Source organism: Lepeophtheirus salmonis, unplaced genomic scaffold (genome assembly GCF_016086655.4).
Source record: "Lepeophtheirus salmonis unplaced genomic scaffold, UVic_Lsal_1.4 unplaced_contig_16816_pilon, whole genome shotgun sequence".
In the NCBI taxonomy this organism is placed as follows: Eukaryota; Metazoa; Arthropoda; class Copepoda; order Siphonostomatoida; family Caligidae; genus Lepeophtheirus; species Lepeophtheirus salmonis.
Window position 1 is genome coordinate 6,854 of NW_027292085.1, and position 19,860 is coordinate 26,713.

General features: G+C 29.1%; 2 protein-coding genes across 2 annotated transcripts; both read right to left on the reverse strand.

Moving 5' to 3' along the window:
- Positions 1 to 5,145: 5,145 nt before the first annotated feature.
- LOC121126005 (chymotrypsinogen A) lies at positions 5,146 to 6,511 on the reverse strand. Its single transcript, XM_040721285.1, has 6 exons — positions 6,350 to 6,511; positions 6,090 to 6,289; positions 5,844 to 6,021; positions 5,513 to 5,781; positions 5,369 to 5,462; positions 5,146 to 5,285 (listed from the first exon to the last, which is right to left on the reverse strand). Exons 1-6 carry the CDS (start codon positions 6,408 to 6,410, stop codon positions 5,191 to 5,193), a joined length of 897 nt encoding a protein of 298 aa, XP_040577219.1. The 5' UTR covers positions 6,411 to 6,511; the 3' UTR covers positions 5,146 to 5,190.
- An 8,519-nt stretch (positions 6,512 to 15,030) lies between these two features.
- Positions 15,031 to 19,428, reverse strand: LOC121126433 (uncharacterized). Its single transcript, XM_040721757.2, has 7 exons — positions 18,918 to 19,428; positions 18,698 to 18,850; positions 18,483 to 18,639; positions 15,927 to 16,024; positions 15,621 to 15,775; positions 15,384 to 15,489; positions 15,031 to 15,323 (listed from the first exon to the last, which is right to left on the reverse strand). Exons 1-7 carry the CDS (start codon positions 19,195 to 19,197, stop codon positions 15,175 to 15,177), a joined length of 1,098 nt encoding a protein of 365 aa, XP_040577691.1. The 5' UTR covers positions 19,198 to 19,428; the 3' UTR covers positions 15,031 to 15,174.
- Between the last annotated feature and the right edge of the window lie 432 nt (positions 19,429 to 19,860).

Here is a 19,860-nt window from a genome sequence, read left to right on the forward strand (position 1 = left end):
TTCAAATTGCGATATTTCTTTGCTCAAACACCTTTATACGTCCTCAAAGTGCTATATTTAATTATTAAAAGATGAATTTCTCATTAAATACACGAAATTTTGAAATTTTACAAAAAATATGTTCATTTTAAGCCTTTTTCTGATCTAATTTCTTGAAAATAGCTTCAAATTGCAATTCCCCTTTGCTTAAACGTATTTATACGTCCTGAAAGTGCTATATTTAATTATTAAAAGACGAATCATCAATTAAATACGCAAAATTTTTAATTTTTAGAAAAAAAAATTGTCATTTGAGGTCTTTCTGACTTTAATTTCTTGAAAAAAGCTTCAAATTGCAATTTTATATGCTCAAACGCCTTAATACGTCCTTAAATTGGTATATTTTATGATTAATAGATGAATTTCCAAGTATAAAGACAGAGTTTTGAATTTTACACAAAAAAATGGTAATTTTAATCCCTTTTTGAGTCTAATTTCTTGCAAAAAAGCTTCAAATTGTATTTTTTTTTTTCTTTGCTCGAACGGCTTTATAGGTCTTCAAAGTTTTTCATGATTAAAAGACTAATTTCTAATTAAATACCCAAATTTTGAATTTTTATAATTATAAAAATGTCATTTAAAGCTCTTTTTGTCTCTAATTTCTTGAAAAAGTTTTAAATTGCATTGTTTCTTTGCTCAAACGGCTTTATACGTCCTCGAACTGATATATTTAATCATTAAAGGAATAATTTCTAATTAAATACGCGAAATTTGGAATTTTTAGGAAAAATATGGTCATTTTAAGCCCTTTTTGAGTCTATTTTCTTGAAAAAAAGATCAAATTACGTTTTTCTTTGCTCAAATGCCTCAAAGCCCAATATTTAAGTATTAAAAGACGATTCACCAATTAAATAGAGTTGTTATTTCAAGCCATTGTTAATTCTAATTTTTTGAAATAAGCTTCCAATTGCCATTTTTTCTTTGCTCAAAGGCCTTTATATGTTCTCAAAGTGCTATATTTTGAATTGTTACAAAAATATGGTCATTTTAAGCTCTTTTTTACTGTAATATCTTGAAAAAAGCATGAAAGTGCACTTTTTTTCCTTGCTCAAACGCCTTTATACGTCCTTAAAATTGTATATTTCATGATTAAGAGACAAATTTCTAATTAAAAACATAAATATTGACTTTTCACAAAACATATAGTCCTTTTCAGGCATTTTTGACTCTAATTTCTTGAAAAGAGCTTCAAATTGCAATATTTCTTTGCTCAAACGCCTTTATACGTCCTCAAAGTGCTGTATTTCATGATTAAAAGATGAATTTCTGGTTATAAACACAGAATTTGGATTTTTACCGTAAATATGGCCATTTTAAGCCCTTTTTTAACCTGAATTAAGATTTTTGTTAATATCAGCTTCCTTTTTATGATTTTGGAGAGAGAAAATAAATTACTGCTATAAAGAGAAGAACATTTCAAATAGTCTTAATACAGGAAAAATATCATAATTATATTTAAATTAATATACACAGGGATTCTCAGGTTTTTGGGCACAAAAAAAATCAGCCATATATGAAATTCATGTTGTGCATGTACTTTTTTTAGTACTAAAACTCGTAATTGGACGAAATTATTTTTGAAATGCAACTTTTTACTATTTTCCCTTCCTTTTTTTAGTATGGTTAAAACAATAAAACCTTTTATTCGTCATACATTATTTATAATAATGTATATTTGACAAGATAATTATAAAATAATAGTAAAATGTATGCTTTATCGTGTATTTACTTAATTTTTAATATGTTCATTTTAATAAAGTAAAATTTAAATAATCGGAACTTATCCAATATTTATTCAGCAACATTTTTAATTAAGCTTGTAAGTAACAACCAAAAATTTTAAATGTAGGTTATAAGTCAAATACTTATAGGATATATCTCCCCCTCCCCCCTCCTCTTTCGAAAATTATACACTTTTGTAATACGAATATAAAGTAATAGTATGAACGAACTCATCAACAACTACAAGTATTCTTCTTTTCCCCAATATACAGTTTTTTTATAATTTACTATCATAATATAAAAAAATGTGATGTAAGTGGAATATACCGCACTATACGAGAGTCAGAATAATTCCTAACATTGTGTTATACAGGAACTAGGGATGGGTTTTGAGTATTTTTTTGGGTGAACGTCTAATAGAGGGTAATGAATCTTTGAACCTGAGTAAACCCAGGTAATAATTCGAGTACTTAAAAGAGTATCATTGATACTCGAGTATTTTTATTACCCGCGGTTAATCAATGAGAAAGCATAATTTCACTTATCTTGTTGTATATTTTATAGCAATTTAATCATGTAGTATTCTTCTCCATCCCCACTTGGGCTACCAAATTAAGAGAGTGGGCAGAGTATGTACTGACATGCTTGATGTTGCTATTTTTAACAGCCCAAATCATAATATGATGTAGATTGTCGGTTGTAATAGCAACAACTTTTTCCTTTTCAAACATAAACGCCGAGTACCCCTTTTTAGGGGTAAAGTGCGGTTATATTTTTCATTCATGCTCCGGGTAAGATACGAGTCCACGAGTAAGAGTATTACCTCCTACATTTATTGTATTGTGCATATAAAAATCAAATTGACACCAAAGATAGGCGAGGATTCTTCTTTTATTATATTAATACCACGACTTATTTAATAATGAACAAAAGAGAAGAAAGAGTACACTCATGAACCATTTTTCCTTTTCTAATCCCTATACTTTGTTTTTTCTTTACACAACCCTCCTCTTTATTCATATCTTTTAAATGAGACATTTTCAAATACAAAGGCACCACAATGTTTAGACCCCTAAATTAAATATAAAGAATTTAATGAAAAGTGCTTTTCTGTTTTTTGTCAACCTAGGTTCAACTTTTCTTAATTATCAATAAAAAACTTCATTATTATTATTTTTTAAATCATGGAATAGTAAAGTTAATGCAATTAACAAATCTTATATACAAAATTTAAAATATCACCTGGTAAACCTGGAGTCCTCGTATTCCTAAGTTTATAAAACACGAAGGCTATTTTATAATGATAAAATTTATTTCCTCTTCCTGTGGTGGGGGATTTAGATCAAACGAAAATGATTTGCTTTTAATGTAACTCATTGTCTCTCATACAATATATTTGACACTCCTCTCCTTATCCCTTCAGAATTCTTACTTTTTGCATACTTTTCGTTAGAGATGTATTTTTTGATAGAGCGTGAGGAAAAGTACATAGGGTACCACCTTTATGATTTTCGAGGGATAAAATAAATAAATGCTATAAAGAGGAGATCCTTCAACATTTAAAACAACATTTGTAAAGGGAAAATATTATAATTATAGTTAAATTTCAATATGTTTTTATATTACCACTACTTGATAACAGAAGTTTAAAGGAAAGTTTTCTAATTTTAATGGAATTTATTCTACTACGTTGTTATAAATATAGGGTTTTTTAGTTCGATCATTAATCATTTTCTTAATCGGTAATCCATATCAAGGAACACAATTTCCGGAGTTATGTTATAATGTTATGATATTGTAATGTTATGGGTATATCACGAGGGATATATTCAATAAAAGTATACACTTTTTATCCAACAAGAAAGGTTTTTAAAGAAACGTTGAGTTAAACCCGCTAAAACAATCCTTTGTTTATCCTTTTTTATAACAATTTTATGACAATGGTCTATGTTATTCCAAAAGAGGGATTTGTGTAAAGAAAAAATTAAGTATAGCGATTAGAAAAGTAAAAACGGTTGATGAGTGTACTTTTTCTTCTTTTTTGTAATCAGTCGTAGTGTGGTAACATCTTTCTCTAAAATAAGAATTATCGTCTATTTTTAGTTTAAATTGATTTAAAAATGCATACTACAATAAATATATATGAATTTAAATATTATTGTACTATTTTCTCAACACCAATGCTATTTTATATATAAAAGGTTCTCCTCTTTATAACAGTAATTATGTTATCCCTACAAAATCATAAAACAGACAGCTGATATTAAGAAAGGTTTTAATTTATGTGTACCATATGTCTCTTCCCCTCCTTTTCCTGGCGCTCTTACAAAAAAATCATCTATAGTTATTCCTTCTTAACATTTCGACCCCTTCAGTGAGACCGATCAATATAATCTAGCGTCCGCATATTATACAAAATGTATTATTATGAATTTGAAAAAGAAGTTATGTCATAAACTTCAAATAACAGAACAACATATAAGCATGAAAAAAATTGTATAGATTGTAAATTGTCTATCTTTTATTTTCGTCAAGAAATTTCCAAATCTAAATTTGCAAAAATCTGTTTTACACTCATTTTGAAAAAACAAAAAAGTAGGTAATAGAATTTATTTGCATAGTAAAGAGGAACACAGACCTATCAGACATGCAAAACCAAAAAAGTTATAGAAAATAATGTTGTGAAAAAAATAGCTTTCGATAACTGGCTCGTTTTTCCAAATATTGCCAAAATCATGTAATAAAATGATCCAGAGATTAAAAAAAAACTAGATAATAATGTTGAGTTTTAAAATTTCATATATTAAATCGTTTTGTAGATTAAAATTTGAAACTTGACGTTTGATGAAAAATAGGGAAAAAAGATTTAGAAAATGTTAGATGTATCAGGTAAATTTAAATGCAAAATAATCTCCAAATAAATTTCTAACAACTTTTTTTTATCTACAAATCCAATATTTTATGCATGTGAAAAAAAAACGAAAGTAAAATTTTGAGCAATTTCTTATTTTGCCCAAACTTTTTTGATTTTCAATTAATTTAGAAAACTTTTTTGTTCGTACAGCTTTTTTTTTGTGACGCCAGTCACTTTTCGATTTATAACTCAACCCCGTATCTAGTCTCCTTGTGGTAACTTTTTTTGTGTGTGTGTTTTGGTTTTAGAATAATCCCCTCCCCAAAAAATGGTATTCCCGTCTTAACTTGACTAGGTTAAAAAATCACTTACTCAAAGTTTCAACTTCCTAGGTACCCATAAAAGATACATACACACATTGAACTATTTACATATATGTACATAATATGGACATTATGTGACAAATGTGATTTAATTTTACTATTCCACTTATAAAATTATTAAATAAGTAGCTTCCTAAAAGACAAAAATTATGAATAAAAGTGTATTTGAATGCAAAGTTTTGGTAAGATTTATTAAACAATGATGCATAGCTTTGGGTCACAGATATCAAAAGTACTATTTTGAATCTTGCAATATCCATTTTTGCAAAACAAGGAAAATTTGTCATCTTGAATGATCCAAATGAATAATGAAATAAATATTATATTAATATTGAAATCCATTGATTTGATATTAAAAATTTGGACTCACCTTTCAGAGTAGAATTTAGACCATGGAAAAGACAGTTCAAGTCACATTTAGGAACAACTGGATGATTCTTAACGTGAGAACATGAATCATCCAACTGGAAATATCTTTTTATTTCTAATTTTTCGATTGAATATGCCATATTACCTTTAATTCATCTCGTAAAGTATTTGCTATTTTGGGTATACTCCCAAAAGCGGTGTCCTTATTTGAATTATCACAACCATTTTCCCAATTAATTCCAACCAAGGTCCACTTTCCATTATGAAGTGTAACCAGGGGATGGCCCTTGCTTTTGTAACAGGTGGAAGTTCTAGCGCAAATATTATTTGTACTCCTATCGCATTTTGGATCATTATTAGAAATTATAGTGACGTAGTCCTTGTAGAGGATTTGGTTCTCAAAAATATGAGATACTAATTAACAGAAGTTTAACAAAAATTATGTTAGGAAATTAGAGTGGTGTTTTTGATATTACCAATTCCCTTCTTCCCGATAAAAGATTGAACTGGATCAGAAGGTAAGCATGCAGACATTACGTTTTCGTTCAAATTTAGATTTTCGCTGAGTTTAATAACATTTGCTCCTATCTCTTTCATCACAACAGTTCCTACTACGTTTTGCAAGAATTTCATATCTTTATACTCTGCATAAACCTAGGTAAAGAGACAAAGATCTTGAAAATAAAGATAATTATAGATACATAAAGAACGAATTTATTCACCTGGACTTCATCACTTATCCAGAAACAAAGTGAGTCAGTTAGAACATATCCCTCACTTATTATAACTCCAGAACATTCAATCTGTTTTGCTTCTTTTTTTATTGTGACATGCCAAGGAATGCTTTCATGAGGAAAAACAGGTTTTGTTTCTGAGCTAGTGTCTCCAATCATTGGGATTTTAGGATTTGGAAGACCACAGTCTAATAAATGATAGGATTAATATGTGGCAATATAAAATTAACTAAAAAGAAATATTATACCGCAAGTACTAAGTGTTTGACGAAACAAAACAGTCAATATCAATACAAAAGCAACAAACATGATGCTACAAATAATGCCCGAAGCTCTATGAACTTTTATTTATATACGATAATTAAAAAAATAATTTGAGACTCCATTTGAAGGATTAATGGACTTTAAAGGTATAATGAGAATTAAAGAGAAGTTATAATGTTTCATTTTTATATGATTTACAAATCAGGGATAGAGTTAAGATCATTAGTGATCTTAACTTTAATTAACTTATCTTGATTTTTTATTTTAAACAATGAGAATTTTGAGTATTCTCATCTTCAAATGTTGGCACAGAAATGATTGTGAGATCTGTGTTAATCTTCATTATTTCCCAATCCGATTGATCCTAATAATACGAATACTCCCAACATAGAAATTACTTGAAAGTTATGTATTTGAAAGGGTTATTTATTTATTTTATTGCTCGTAAAAAAACTAAAGATGATGCAATAAAAACCTAATTAAATTAATTAAGATCTCAAATGACTTTAATATATATATGTAAGTTTAAAGCAATAAATAATGTTTTACGAATGTACTTAAACTATAGTGAATTTATATATTATTACTAACATAGGGTTACCCTGCGTTGCTGGTTTTATAGGCAAGGGAGGACAAGACAAGAGGGAGACATATAGTACTACTGAATTAAGACCATTGTTATTATCAACTGACTTTTATATGATTTTGGGGGGAGAAAATAAAACACTGCTAAACCTTCTAAATTTAAAATAATATTAGTGTAGAAAAAATATAATAATTATATTTAAATATAAATTTATTTTATTATGCATTTTTAAATCAATTTATACCTAAAGATTTTAAATAATCAATTTATACCCAAAGAAAGGTGATAATTATTCTTTTACAGAAAGATGTTACAGGGGCGTACCATATTATTTTTTTAGGGGGGTTTGGTTGGTTGGTTTTTACCACAACACATTTTTTATAATTTTTTTATTTGACTTCAACGTCCTTCATTTTATAAATCTAAAAAAAAAATTCTTAATTACCCTTTTTTTTAATAAAATCCTTATATTTATTGTTTTGGAGGGAAGATAATTTTTTCCCGGATATTTTTTAAAATTTGTGCCTTTCGGGAGGAGGGGGCTTCAGTCCCGCATCCTGCAGACGCGCCTGCGTTAGCCTTGCCTTCAACTCGCACTTTACCAAAGTCTAATTCGTACTTGACTATTGATTGAATTCCAGTGACAAAGTATCAAATAACCAGAGGGGGAAAAAAGGTATTTTTTGCAAGTCCAAGTCGAATCTAAAGTCTTTACTCACATGTCCTGGAATATTTTTATTAAGTTCTCAAATTTTAATTGTATTTATTTTCAAGTCCATAATTTTAAGGCTTTTCTTGAATTAAGTATAAATTAATAATAATCAAAAAATAATTTTTCTTTCTTTCATTTAAAAAATTTATGTTGTAATTATTTGTGCAATTATATTTAAACTATCCATTCTCAAAATAATTTCAAAATAAATTTTTAAATAACGTATTTTTATGAAAAATACTTTCTTTTTATTATATACTTTTTGACAATAACTGCTGTCTTTTATTCATAAATTTTCTGATATTACATTAAAGTTGACGACTGACTTTCCATTTTTTTTTTATATTTCTTTAATTAGTTAGATGGAGTTGCACTGATTAAGGATAAATAAATCTTATAGTATTACATTTACCCCCTCTAAACTAGGAATCTTTTTGTGAAATCAATTTACATATAGTAAATTCTTTCTCTAGGAATCACTTGGGTGGGAACGTAACCACATTGAATTCAAAAGAATAACTTCTCCCGAGCACGGTGTCCATGAGCTACGGCGATTCTATTATTTTTTCCCCTTCAACTTGCAATTTCATGAGAGATGGAGGGGGAAGGTCACACTTGTAATAAATGATAACTAAGTACGGAAATCGAATATCAAACTGGGTATATTTTATATTGACACCAGTAATAGGGCTGATAAAAACTTGGTAATCTAAGGAATAAATTTTCATTCCTCAGCTGTTGCCATTATTAGTTAATTCTTGAGTACTGAACTTCCTTGCCTACTAAATTCAGTTATATTCAAAAGCTGATTGAACATTCCTATGTACTTAAAAAAGACAGAGAGTAACTTTGATGATTTGTTTTGGAGTTATAATTGCAAGTCCTTGTTGGACCCAGAGATGAATTGAGGATCAACATCGGAGTAATAATTGACAATGTCCTTGTTTATTTCCTTCTCCCCCTCCTCCCTCCTCACAACTGATTGCAACTTATCTAATTAAACATAATGGCAGTTGAGTTGTTCTCCTTCAAAACATTCTTTAAATTGTCATGGCTACCATGTTAATTTTTGGTTTCTTTTTTAAACATGTCCAAAACACGAGCGATCTTCATCAATAATCATTATTCTATGTATTTTATCTCTATGATTTTGCATTCAGAATATTACTCACATAGAGAGTGCCATAAAAATTATTATCATCGAGTATCATTATTACGGATACGTTGCTTTCAAATCGACTACAGTGAACAAGGGCACCATATAAGAAAATTCCTTTTGTCTTTGGTGGTATTTAGGCTCAAAGTTAGCCGACAGAGCACTGGCTAAGCGAGAAAAAGGCGTTTGTGTGCGATTTTCTTTATATCCATTATTTCCAGCGGTATTTCTGCACATGAACGATCACCAATTTAATTAAATTTGAAATGGTAGCCCTACTTAATAGAGAGAAAAATATTGAAAATAACTGCATACCGGTGCCAAAACCGAATGATAAGTGTGGGGGCTCATTAGCCCATTAAGGCAGATAAGTAAATTTTTTATGTCGCTATTTAGACCAGTTAATATATTGAATATTTAATTTATTTGATCTTTTGTTTTTGCTAAGGATGGTCATGATGATCTAGATAATATCTTGTGAATACATTTTGATAAGAAGTAATTTTAAAATAAATATTTGTAGCTATATTAATATGAAGAAGTTGAAAAATGGAGCCCTTAACGTAGTGTAACGACATTTTTGACTTCTTTTTTATATAGATATGCTTTCTTTATGTTATACTTAGTGATAGGATGTGTGCAAAGAAATAACTAAATATTTTGATTAGAAAAGGAAAAGTGGTTGAGCGTGTGCTTTTTATTCTTTTTGGGGTGTGTAAATATCTCCCACTAAAAGAAGAATTTTTGCCTATTTTTGGCGTAAATTGTATTTTAAATGCTTTATAAAATAAATATAAATGTTTAAAATATAATTTTGATATTTTTTATGCACTATTTTAAATATAGAAGATTCACTTTTCTATAGTGCTAATTCATTTTCTCCTCCCAAAGTCATATAACAGGGAGCTGATATTAACAATGTTCTTATTCGTGTAATACCATATGTCTCGCTCCCGCCTTCTTGAAAGTTTCATTGTTTAACAACTGCTCTAATCAACCATAACATTTATCTATACATTGGCACTTCATCATTTACTTGTCAATAATAATTATAGTAAAGAATGGGGGTAAAGGATCCACGGGGTAGCGGGCTTGGGTGGTTAAATGCTATGAGTAAAAGGACGAGGGGTTAGATGTCCTGTTCCTGTTCTTTTAGATCTCATTCCTTTGAATGGAGGGAATTCCAATTATTTTTTCCAGGGCCTTCCAAACTCCAACTTGTATGGAAGGAAGTGATCTACTTAATTAATTTTTGATCTGGAGAGTGAGACACATTTTTTAATAGCAACTCAACAATAAAGTTATATAAGTTACGCCATTAACAACTCAATACATCCCTCGTTGTACGAGATAACTATTAGAAATAACCTAACTAGACCGAACTAATTCGGTCCAACAAAAATCTTGGTCTGGACCGATCTCAAAGAAAAATTCGGTCTAGATCGGTCCAAAGGAAAAATTCGGTCTTGATCGGCCCAAAGGAAAAAACCGATTTTACAGATAGATTATTTATAAAATGACATCATATGTATTTCAAGTACAATCCTGTCATATGAAGTTTAAAGAGAAATAGCTCGCATGAATAAATTTATGTTATATGTATACAGTATTTGTTCTAAAACATATCATATACTTTTGAGATTTTCAAGGTTACCCAATAATTATTCTTTGTTAAATATAATGAATAAATCAATGATGGTTGATCTAGAAAAAAAAGAAATTTGGTCTCTCATAATATATATATGAGACCAAAAAAATCTGAGACCGCGGTCTGGACCAAAATATCGGTCCAGATTGGTCTAGAAATAATTACTTAAGAGCTAACTGAAAAAAAAATCGGTGCTGGACCGAGTCTCAACACTAATAGATACCCAATAAACTATATTATACATATATACCTATGTGAGGCAATCACAAGAAAACAACATGCGATTGTTTGTTTTTTCTTACATTTAATCGATGTTAGTTTACTATTCTTTGCATAATACTCTACAATTTCTATTATATAAATATTTTAAATAACCTCTATGGAATGGGCAAATTAGGATTAATTATCATGGAAATATCCCCCTAAAAAATAATGTAGCTATAATAGTTGGTACAGCTGAACATAATGGGAGGGGTACTCTAATTATAAATGAGAGGAATAACAACGTCAACAAGTCTTGCTAAGTTAAATTCTACATGCAAAAAATCTCAAATTTTACCGAAATTTCAAACTCGTTAATTGAATTAATTTTGTTTTCAACTATTAGAATATGACTGTCCCTTGCACAGAGAGTATTTTTTATCTTGTCCAAATTTATTTCCAAGTTCTTCAGAGATATTTCATATGGCTAATGGTTTTTGCTTCTCAATATATGTTATTACCGTTTGTTTTGATCTAATCTGTACTCCCAACATGTATATCATCACCTAAAACCTTCTTCTCTTCTAAAATTATGATATTTACCAACAATTGTAACTACTCTATATAAAAATGTTTATTTTTTTAAAATTATATATCATTTCAAGTATATCAATCTCAAATTAGATTACAAGTGAAATTTATACTTAGCTCTCCAAGTTCAATTAATTGACTTTATTAATGTTATCTTTTTATTGAATATTTAAATTTTGTAATACAATTAACAAAGAGGTAGGAATGACGCATAATGGAGAATTTGGAGGCTCAAAATGTGAATTCTCTCTCCCCTTATACTTTACGGATGGTTAGTGTTTATTTCATGTTTGATTGCTTCAGTTTTTAAAATAAAAAAATTACTCACCTGCTAAAGTCACATTATTACTTAAACATGCATTATGAAGTCAAAACATATTGTAATTGAAACTTAGTTTTATACTTTATAATAGAAATAATAATAAAATATATATTATGTTCTACTTTTAGTGATGTTATACTATAATCCAGCTAAATAATCATTATGTTTGCATGTAAAGATGATGATTATTACGGATAATTATTCATCAGTTAACAATGAACTTCATACCAGCTATAACATGAGTCATCATATTAACTAAAGAGTTTACATGTTAGGTTTAGATTTACAAAATTATATCTTGTGAATTATAAGCAAATATATGTATAAAATGATTATCTTAATTTCCATATATATTTTTCAGTATGACAATATAATTGAAGTTTAACCACTCTTTAGGTATGTATAACAATAAATTTAACTAGATTAATTACTCAATAAAAATTACTTATTCACATCTATTCATATGTATATTCTTGGATTCTTTTTTCAATTACAAATAAATTTTTAATAAATAAATAATGTTTGGTTAATTATTAATAACAACTAAATATAATATTTTATATGATAAATAGCATAAATATGACTAAAAATTTTGTATTTTTCTATCACAATAAAAATAACAATGGAAAAATTAATTATAGAACTTGTCTCACACACTTTAATTCCTTCAGCTAAAATATCATATTATTATTTTTTTTTTTTTAACTACCATTTATTTAAGTACCTCTTTAAACAGGTAGCACACGAGAAGGGGAGCGCGTGTGTCTAAAATAAATATTTTAAAGTTAATCAAATGATATAACACGCCATGTGCATCAAAGAAGGGGCATCATGTTAATATAATTTTCCAATGTGTTTACTAAGAGATGCGTGGGACAGCTACTTCTCTGTATATGTTCATAAATTAATAGTAGGAAGTCTGTTATGATGCACTCCAACTTCATATTTTCCTCCAACGCCGGGTCCATCATTATGAGTCAGTCACTCTCCGAAATCATCTCTCCAAAAGTACTGAACACTAAACCTTCTGCTGCCTTACGGAAGGGGACCACCCTGGGGTAACTATAGAATAGATGGCGACAGGACTTTTGACTTTACTAACATTAATCTAGTTGACAATAATTCTCTAGTAGGTTCGAGCTCTTATTATTTGGAAAAAATGACCCAGTAGCTAATTTATAGCGAGACAACTTTTTTTTTCGAGTTTGTGAAGGGATTTTGAAGAATGCATCCCACATTCTTTAAAATGTGGTGGTCGGGGTACATACTTAACTGCTCCATACGTCTTCCCATTAAATATCTTGGGTTATTCTCAAGGACTCTTCTAGAAAAGGCTCTCCTTACTCTGCTGATGCTCAATGTCGTCAGCACAATAATAATCGGCGTGAAGGGTTACAATTTCAGGTAGTATGTAATGAAGAACACTACATATCAGATCAACTCACGTCATTCGGGAAAATTAAAGGATAGAAAGCCCTCCTTGACTTCCCACAACTTCTTGGTGAGAGTTCGTGCGATTAGGCAACAACGTGACACACATCAGGATATTAATTAGTTAATGCTATTTTGCTTTGCATATTTGCTATTAAAAATAATAAAATTAAAGTAAATTTAACCAAAATTAATCCGATGTGAAGTTAGTTAGTTAATTAGGATCTTATGAATTGTTAGAGAAAATTGAAGGGCAATTTTCCATGTATTAACAATTTCAATAGAACTAGCTTATGCCCTATCTCAATATTCTAAACTATCTCATATCAAACAATATCGTCAATCACAATATGTCGGGGATCAAGAAAAAATTCTTACTATTTTTTAACAAAGTTAAAATGACATAGAATACTTGAATATTAAATTTAAAGACTATTTTTCCCTTGGACTTAGATTATCGTGAGAAATTTTTCTTTTTGTAAATGGTTTTACGTCCCCATATAAGGAATGAGCATCTATGTATGGCCTCATGGAAAAATTTGAATACAATTTACACACATGCTATATACAATTTGTTATATTGACTTTGTATATTGAGATTCGTAACCTAATTTTTATGTCATGACAATATATACTATTTGTATCATACAATAAATTATAACTAACATTAAGATGATATTATTTTGATTGAATCGTACCAAGTTAGAGCTTTATTTTGGTGAAGGAAAGGATCTATGTGTAAATGGATTAAACTGACTCCATAATTACTATTTTGAACGATTATTTCATTAATGATAATAATTAGTAGAAGAGACAATTATTTGGTTGTTGCTACATTATTTTTTATGTACCTATTTTTTTTAATGTTCCTTTAATTGGTTAGATGGGATTAAGTATAAGTAACTATTATAGTATCACGATTACTCCATCTAACCTTGGAATCTTTTGTGAAATCTGCATACATAAAATATATTTCTTTCTCTAGAAATGACCAGGTGCGAATCTACGCACATTGAGTTGATGAGAATAATGTCTCTCGAGCGTGTTATCCATGAGCTACGTCGATTCCTGTACCTCATTAATTTCAAATCATGTTTCAGATCTTTTTTAATAATGTTCATCCTGTTCCTTATCAAATTGTTGCAGTGGACATAAAAATGTACAAAAGGGCCCTGCTGTGATCTACACTCGTTCCCTCACTATGAATGCTTAAAAAGTGACTGGCTTATAGCGATACCTAGGCAAGTTCGAGGAGTCTATACACCCTCTAAAAATTCATGAGTTTGTTTTCTTTCTTTTTAAGACGATTATTCAAGATAAGCTTCGGAAGAGTCGAAAAAAACATTAAAATCGTTAGAAATTTAAAATATATTTTTCCCCTAGAATATTTTTGTTTACGGCCTTCAACATTGAAAATTCCTAGTTTACAGTGTTTTTAGCGGAAAATTCCCATGGTATGTTTCTATGTTTGAGAATTTCCAGAATGTTTTCAAGCCCGCTTATATTGTTCCAACCTAATGCTATCAATAAAAACTAGGGATGTACCGATACCGAATTGTCCGTCAATTCTGATACCATCTTTATGGACGATACCAATTCATTATTATAAATAATGGAATTTCATACAAAATAACAAATTGTTTACTTTTTTTAATGTTGAACTTTTAAACTAATTATAAATTGGAAAAAAATGCATAAGTTTATCAATCATAATTAGTTATTAATAAATTTAAATTTTAAAAAGTTAATTACTCTCCGTGCTCAGTAGTCAATTAATTTATGGGTGGCTCATAAATTAACTCCCCCCCCCCATATAAAGGATAGTTGTGTTAAAATTTGACGTGTCTAAGTTAATCCAAATCGGAGTAATTGAGCCAAAAACAAAGTGTCTCGTGAACAATTATTTTTTAGGGATAACCACCGAGTACCATTCGGCCGGGTTACCAAGACAGAAGCATCGCTGGGAGAAGTATGTCGAGTTACAAGGAGACTACGTAAAATAAAAAATTCAAAAGAAATGTCTTTTATCTTGGTTATATCAATATCATCCTTAGCGTTTTTACTTATTTCCTTAAAAAACATTGATTAAAGTTACAAAATATAAATTATTCTGAATAACAGCACTAAATACTAATCCTGCTTCTTAACAATATTGCTGAGATCTATGATGATATAAACTTCAGAGTTTTCCTTAACTCCTCTGTAGGCTTCCTTTTAAACCAAACTACATCAAGAAGTTGAAATCTCCATGGAATTAAAACATCCAAATATTTCTTTGTTCCTAAATTGAATGGAATATAGTCCAGTCTATCTGAAGTAATAAAAAACAAAATAAATATATTCTTGAATTTAATTAAAAATTGCACATTACTTAGTTCTCTTTTCAATTGAATTTCAAGCTCAAGGGGACACTCTGTTTTGGGGAATTGATTAAATATCCATTCTACCACTAAAACCGGTATATGATAGTTTGAACTCTGAAAAGGGATTATAGTGGAAGATGTTGTTCAGGAAGGAAATTCCAGCGATTAATAAGAATAAATATATTAATTAACATAATACGTGTACCCAATGTACAGTTTTATTATAATATTTTCGTTATACATACGTTTAATGCACTCAAGGATCCAAGAATCGTCTTACATTCCATGGACTCAATATCCATTTTTATGAATATGGATTGAGGTCTTTGATCGTAGAATGACACCAAGTAGTTTAAATAATCAGTCAAAGTAAAGGTTGGAATAATTACGGAACCCTCACCTAAAAAATATAAAGGTCTGTTGTACAAATGATTAAGGTATTTATTTTGTCAACTGAAGAAATTTTTAATAATTAAATTCAATATAAATATTTAAAATGTTCCCTTTTTTTTTATTATTAAATATATTTTGTAGAAAGTATATAATTTTACCCTGAGTATCAAATAATCGAGATCGTCCAACATTGCCTTTATCCTCGCTCCATAAAGAGAAGAGTCCTCTTTGGGACGAAATACCAGCATTCAATATCCTATAATATCAACATATATAGCGCTTCCATATATATATATATATAATAATTGATCCCCCCCCCCTAAAAAGGGACTAGACAGAAAGTAAGGTATATGTATTTTAATTTGTTGTTCCCATTAGGTAACAATAGGTAAGAATTTTCCTTAATATTAATAATAAAATGATTTTCATTCCCAAAATGGCCGACAATAATGCTGACATCACGTGAAAACGTCGTTAACTTTATTATATCACATAACCTTTCCTCGAAAAAGAAACAAAAAAAGGGCGAAAAATCATCTGGTAGTTGACCAAATAAGTCAATCACACCAACTATTATTATCCTTTAAGTACTCCCAGACTATCATTGTTATGTTGTTTTTCCACAATTTTTTAAAATGAATTACATAACATTATATAATATTAAAATTCTAAATAGTATTTTATTCGATAATGTATTGTAATATTACTTTGTAATATTTTAATTAAAAGCGTAGCAATGCATTTGTCTTTCTTTATTATAGCCAAAATTCTTTCATGGAAATAATAAGATGGCCATATACAACAAGGGATCGACAAGAAATTGTATTCTTGTCCTTTTGGAAACGGAGCATAAGTAAAGGATAATTTATTACTTCGTTAATTTAAAAAAAGAATAAATTATGAAATAGCGATGACGTATCAATCGAGGAGATGGACAGCTTAAAATACATCGGGTATTTTTGTGTAGGTAAGGTAACGCCGTGATAGATTCCGTGATCAGGTCGTTACCTTTATTGTATCACTCAACCTTTCCTCCAAAAAGAAACAGAATAAATAAAAAATACATAGAAGTGACGATACTGAATAAATAGGAAACACGGCTCGATTTTTTAAATATGTTAACACAGATATTGCAGTGTATTTTCATTTTCATAAGTAGACTCTTGTATGATTTAAAACAGCTTACTCTACGAACTATGAACTAAAAATGGATGGGATAGTGTTTTGATTTTTTCATTAATTTATAGCAATCAAAGGCCTTAGTTTATAATGGGTCTCATTTCATATTCTGTCATTGATATGATTATCAATTCAATGTATGTAAGGATTAAGAACTATGTTATAAGTTATAATTAACAGTTGATAACTAAAGAAATGCAGAAGACTAGTTTTTTTTTTTTTTAATTTTGTCTTTCTCTTTTGACAGTTGATGTTGAGAGTCGATAAAAAGCCAGTCATGAAGGATAAACTCTTTGAAATTGCAAAAGCAGACGAGGAAAAAAAGGCATTTGACAAAAACAATCGAAAGCATAGTATGCCCCACTATAATTAAACTAAAACAATTGTAAAAACGTTGTAAAAATTATCGATTAAACGAAAAATAATTAGGTCTTTCAAACTATTAATAATCATGCCTTTGATTCATTTCTTGAATCAAGGCATATATCAACAAAATAAAAATAAATAAAATATTTCTTATTTAGCCTTTAAATGTATTAATATACTTCATAAAATAATATATATTCAAAAATACATTATTAACCTATTGACATCTCTAAATTCAAATAATTATGGTAATAAATTATAATTATTACAATAAATATTTTTTAAAATAAAATGTTTAAAACGCCAATAATTTGTGGTATAGCTATGAAAAAATATACTCTATTTGTGATAAATGTGAAAATGTAATTCATCATTAAATATTTACGTTGTATATATTGTCCTTCCTTTGCTAAAAAGATTACTCCCAAATTTAAGGGACAAAATGTTCGATCTAAACTTTATACTTATGGTAATTTTTTTGTTATTGACTTGTAGATAAATGTTAAAGGTAATGTGTGTAGCAATTCCAGGTTGAAACATAGACTCTACGCAATTTTTTTAATCAAAGATTTTTATTTCAGTCCAAAAATGTTGTTTTTGTGGAAGAAATATTAATTGTAGCACGTGACTTCCCATAGATTCTCTGATGCTGATGAAATAAACAAGTAGAAATATTGTACAAAGTCAATTACTTTTTCCCGTTTGATTTTAACCATAAAAAATAAAAAATTCACCTACATCCCCCTACATGACGCTAAGTAATTGACCTTAGGTTCACTCCAGATATTAGTAAACTTGACATAATACATATGGTATTTTCGTGTTAGCGAGGTAACGTCGTGACATGTTTATTTTAACAGCATATTAGTGAATTTACAAATTACGTCATCATTCAAGAAGCTAATGAAGAATAATAAAATCTTTATCCTATGTAACTGCTCAGTTTTCATTCATTTTTAAAGCCATAGGATGAAGTTTATTTCACTTTTTGGTTCATTTTGTTTAACAACTATGTTTATCCATAACCTGTATGCCTCAAACATGGCCTCACTTTCAGTTTACTATGCAATCTAATACACCAATGAAAATACAGAGTTTTCTGATTACTACTAAATTTGGGTCTGATGTTTCACAATTTTTTTTTAACCTATCGCTATTTAGAGTAATACCTTATTTTATTTTGAAGATTTGATTTTAACGAAGATTGTCTGAGAACGAGAGCTGCTTCTCGAACGGCGTCCAATGACCAAACAGCTTTGGAATCAGATATAGCACCACTCATAGAATGCATTCCAATGTTTGATCCAATGTCAAAGAGTATGGTGTCTAAGAAATGTAGTATATAAAAAAGCTATAGGTTTATAGATTCATAGGTACAACCTACTCTTATATATCTGAAAGAATTGAAATATCAATAACGCAAGATGAGTTTCCCATCCTCCAGTCTTGACATGATTCGATACTACGTCATTCTTTTGAAAGACACAAATGTTGAAGCTCTTGATAACTTGTATCGTGTTACACGTGAAGGGTTCAGCTAAAAACAAATAAGAATATTCTTAATTGTTAGTATCTTTTTTTTATTTTGTAAAAGAGTATTTCACTTGGAGTTTCCTCGTTTTTGATCTCTCTGGAGCTGATTTCTGAGAAAATCATCATCTTTTCTTGCTTTTGAAGATTGAATGTAGCATTTTCTACCATTTGACTTGTATTAATGGTCCATCTCAAACTCTCAAAGTCCAAAAAGTAATTATATATGATTGACCCAAATATCAAGATGATACATATCTGTTGGATTAATTTTTTTCTATTGCAAACCAACCTTACAAGCCCAAGCATCATTCCATTCTCTCTCTCATACTTTATGTTGTATTTGAAGCACATGTATGTAGAAACACAACGAATTCGTCTCCTTCGTATATGGAAATTATATCCTTTTGTTTAGACTACGATTTGTCAACAAAATATTCAAAATATTATTTTGTTCATTAGGGTTATAAAAATGTATTAAAATATTTAAATTACATTCCTGTAAACAAACTAAAAGAGAAATGCAAAACATACAATCTCTTGCCTCAACGGTCATAAATCCAATTATAGTATGTAGAATTTTCTACGCTTATAATACCCTAGCATTCCAATAAAAAAATGATTTAAAAGGGAAAAACTTTTAGTTCTTGTCTAGATAGTGTGAGTTGTTTAAGTCTCAACATGGGTAGATCAATTCTTCTTCTTATGGGCTTAGTCTTCAATATAATGCAGTCATTTATATTTTATAGCTGAAGAAAAGGATCATTCTAAGGACGAGTCAGGATTTCAGATCTCACAAATTCAAATCATTATACCAAATATGGAAAAAAAGAAGAAAAAGAAGAAGCAAGTTAACAACACAGGTCCTTCTCCTTCCTTAATTTTAACCCGCACTCTGGCTACAGCTCTTAAACTCATTCAACATGAAAAGGTGATACTTTTTTGCATTCTAATTAACTATATCAACATATTGGCCATTTTTAGGCTCAAGAGAAATTGAAGGAAAAAGAAAAAATG

Excerpts from the sequence above, each read along its gene's own strand:
- LOC121126005 (XM_040721285.1), bottom strand. The coding sequence starts at position 6,410 with ATGTTTGTTGCTTTTGTATTGATATTGACTGTTTTGTTTCGTCAAACA. Across the intron at positions 6,290-6,349 it reads TCAAACACTTAGTACTTGCG|ACTGTGGTCTTCCAAATCCT; the intron begins GTATAATATTTC and ends ATCATTTATTAG. Across the intron at positions 6,022-6,089 it reads GGATAAGTGATGAAGTCCAG|GTTTATGCAGAGTATAAAGA; the intron begins GTGAATAAATTC and ends CTCTTTACCTAG.
- LOC121126433 (XM_040721757.2), bottom strand. The coding sequence starts at position 19,197 with ATGTGCTTCAAATACAACATAAAGTATGAGAGAGAGAATGGAATGATG. Across the intron at positions 15,490-15,620 it reads GATCCTTGAGTGCATTAAAC|AGTTCAAACTATCATATACC; the intron begins GTATGTATAACG and ends ATCCCTTTTCAG. Across the intron at positions 15,324-15,383 it reads TCAATTGAAAAGAGAACTAA|ATAGACTGGACTATATTCCA; the intron begins GTAATGTGCAAT and ends TTATTACTTCAG.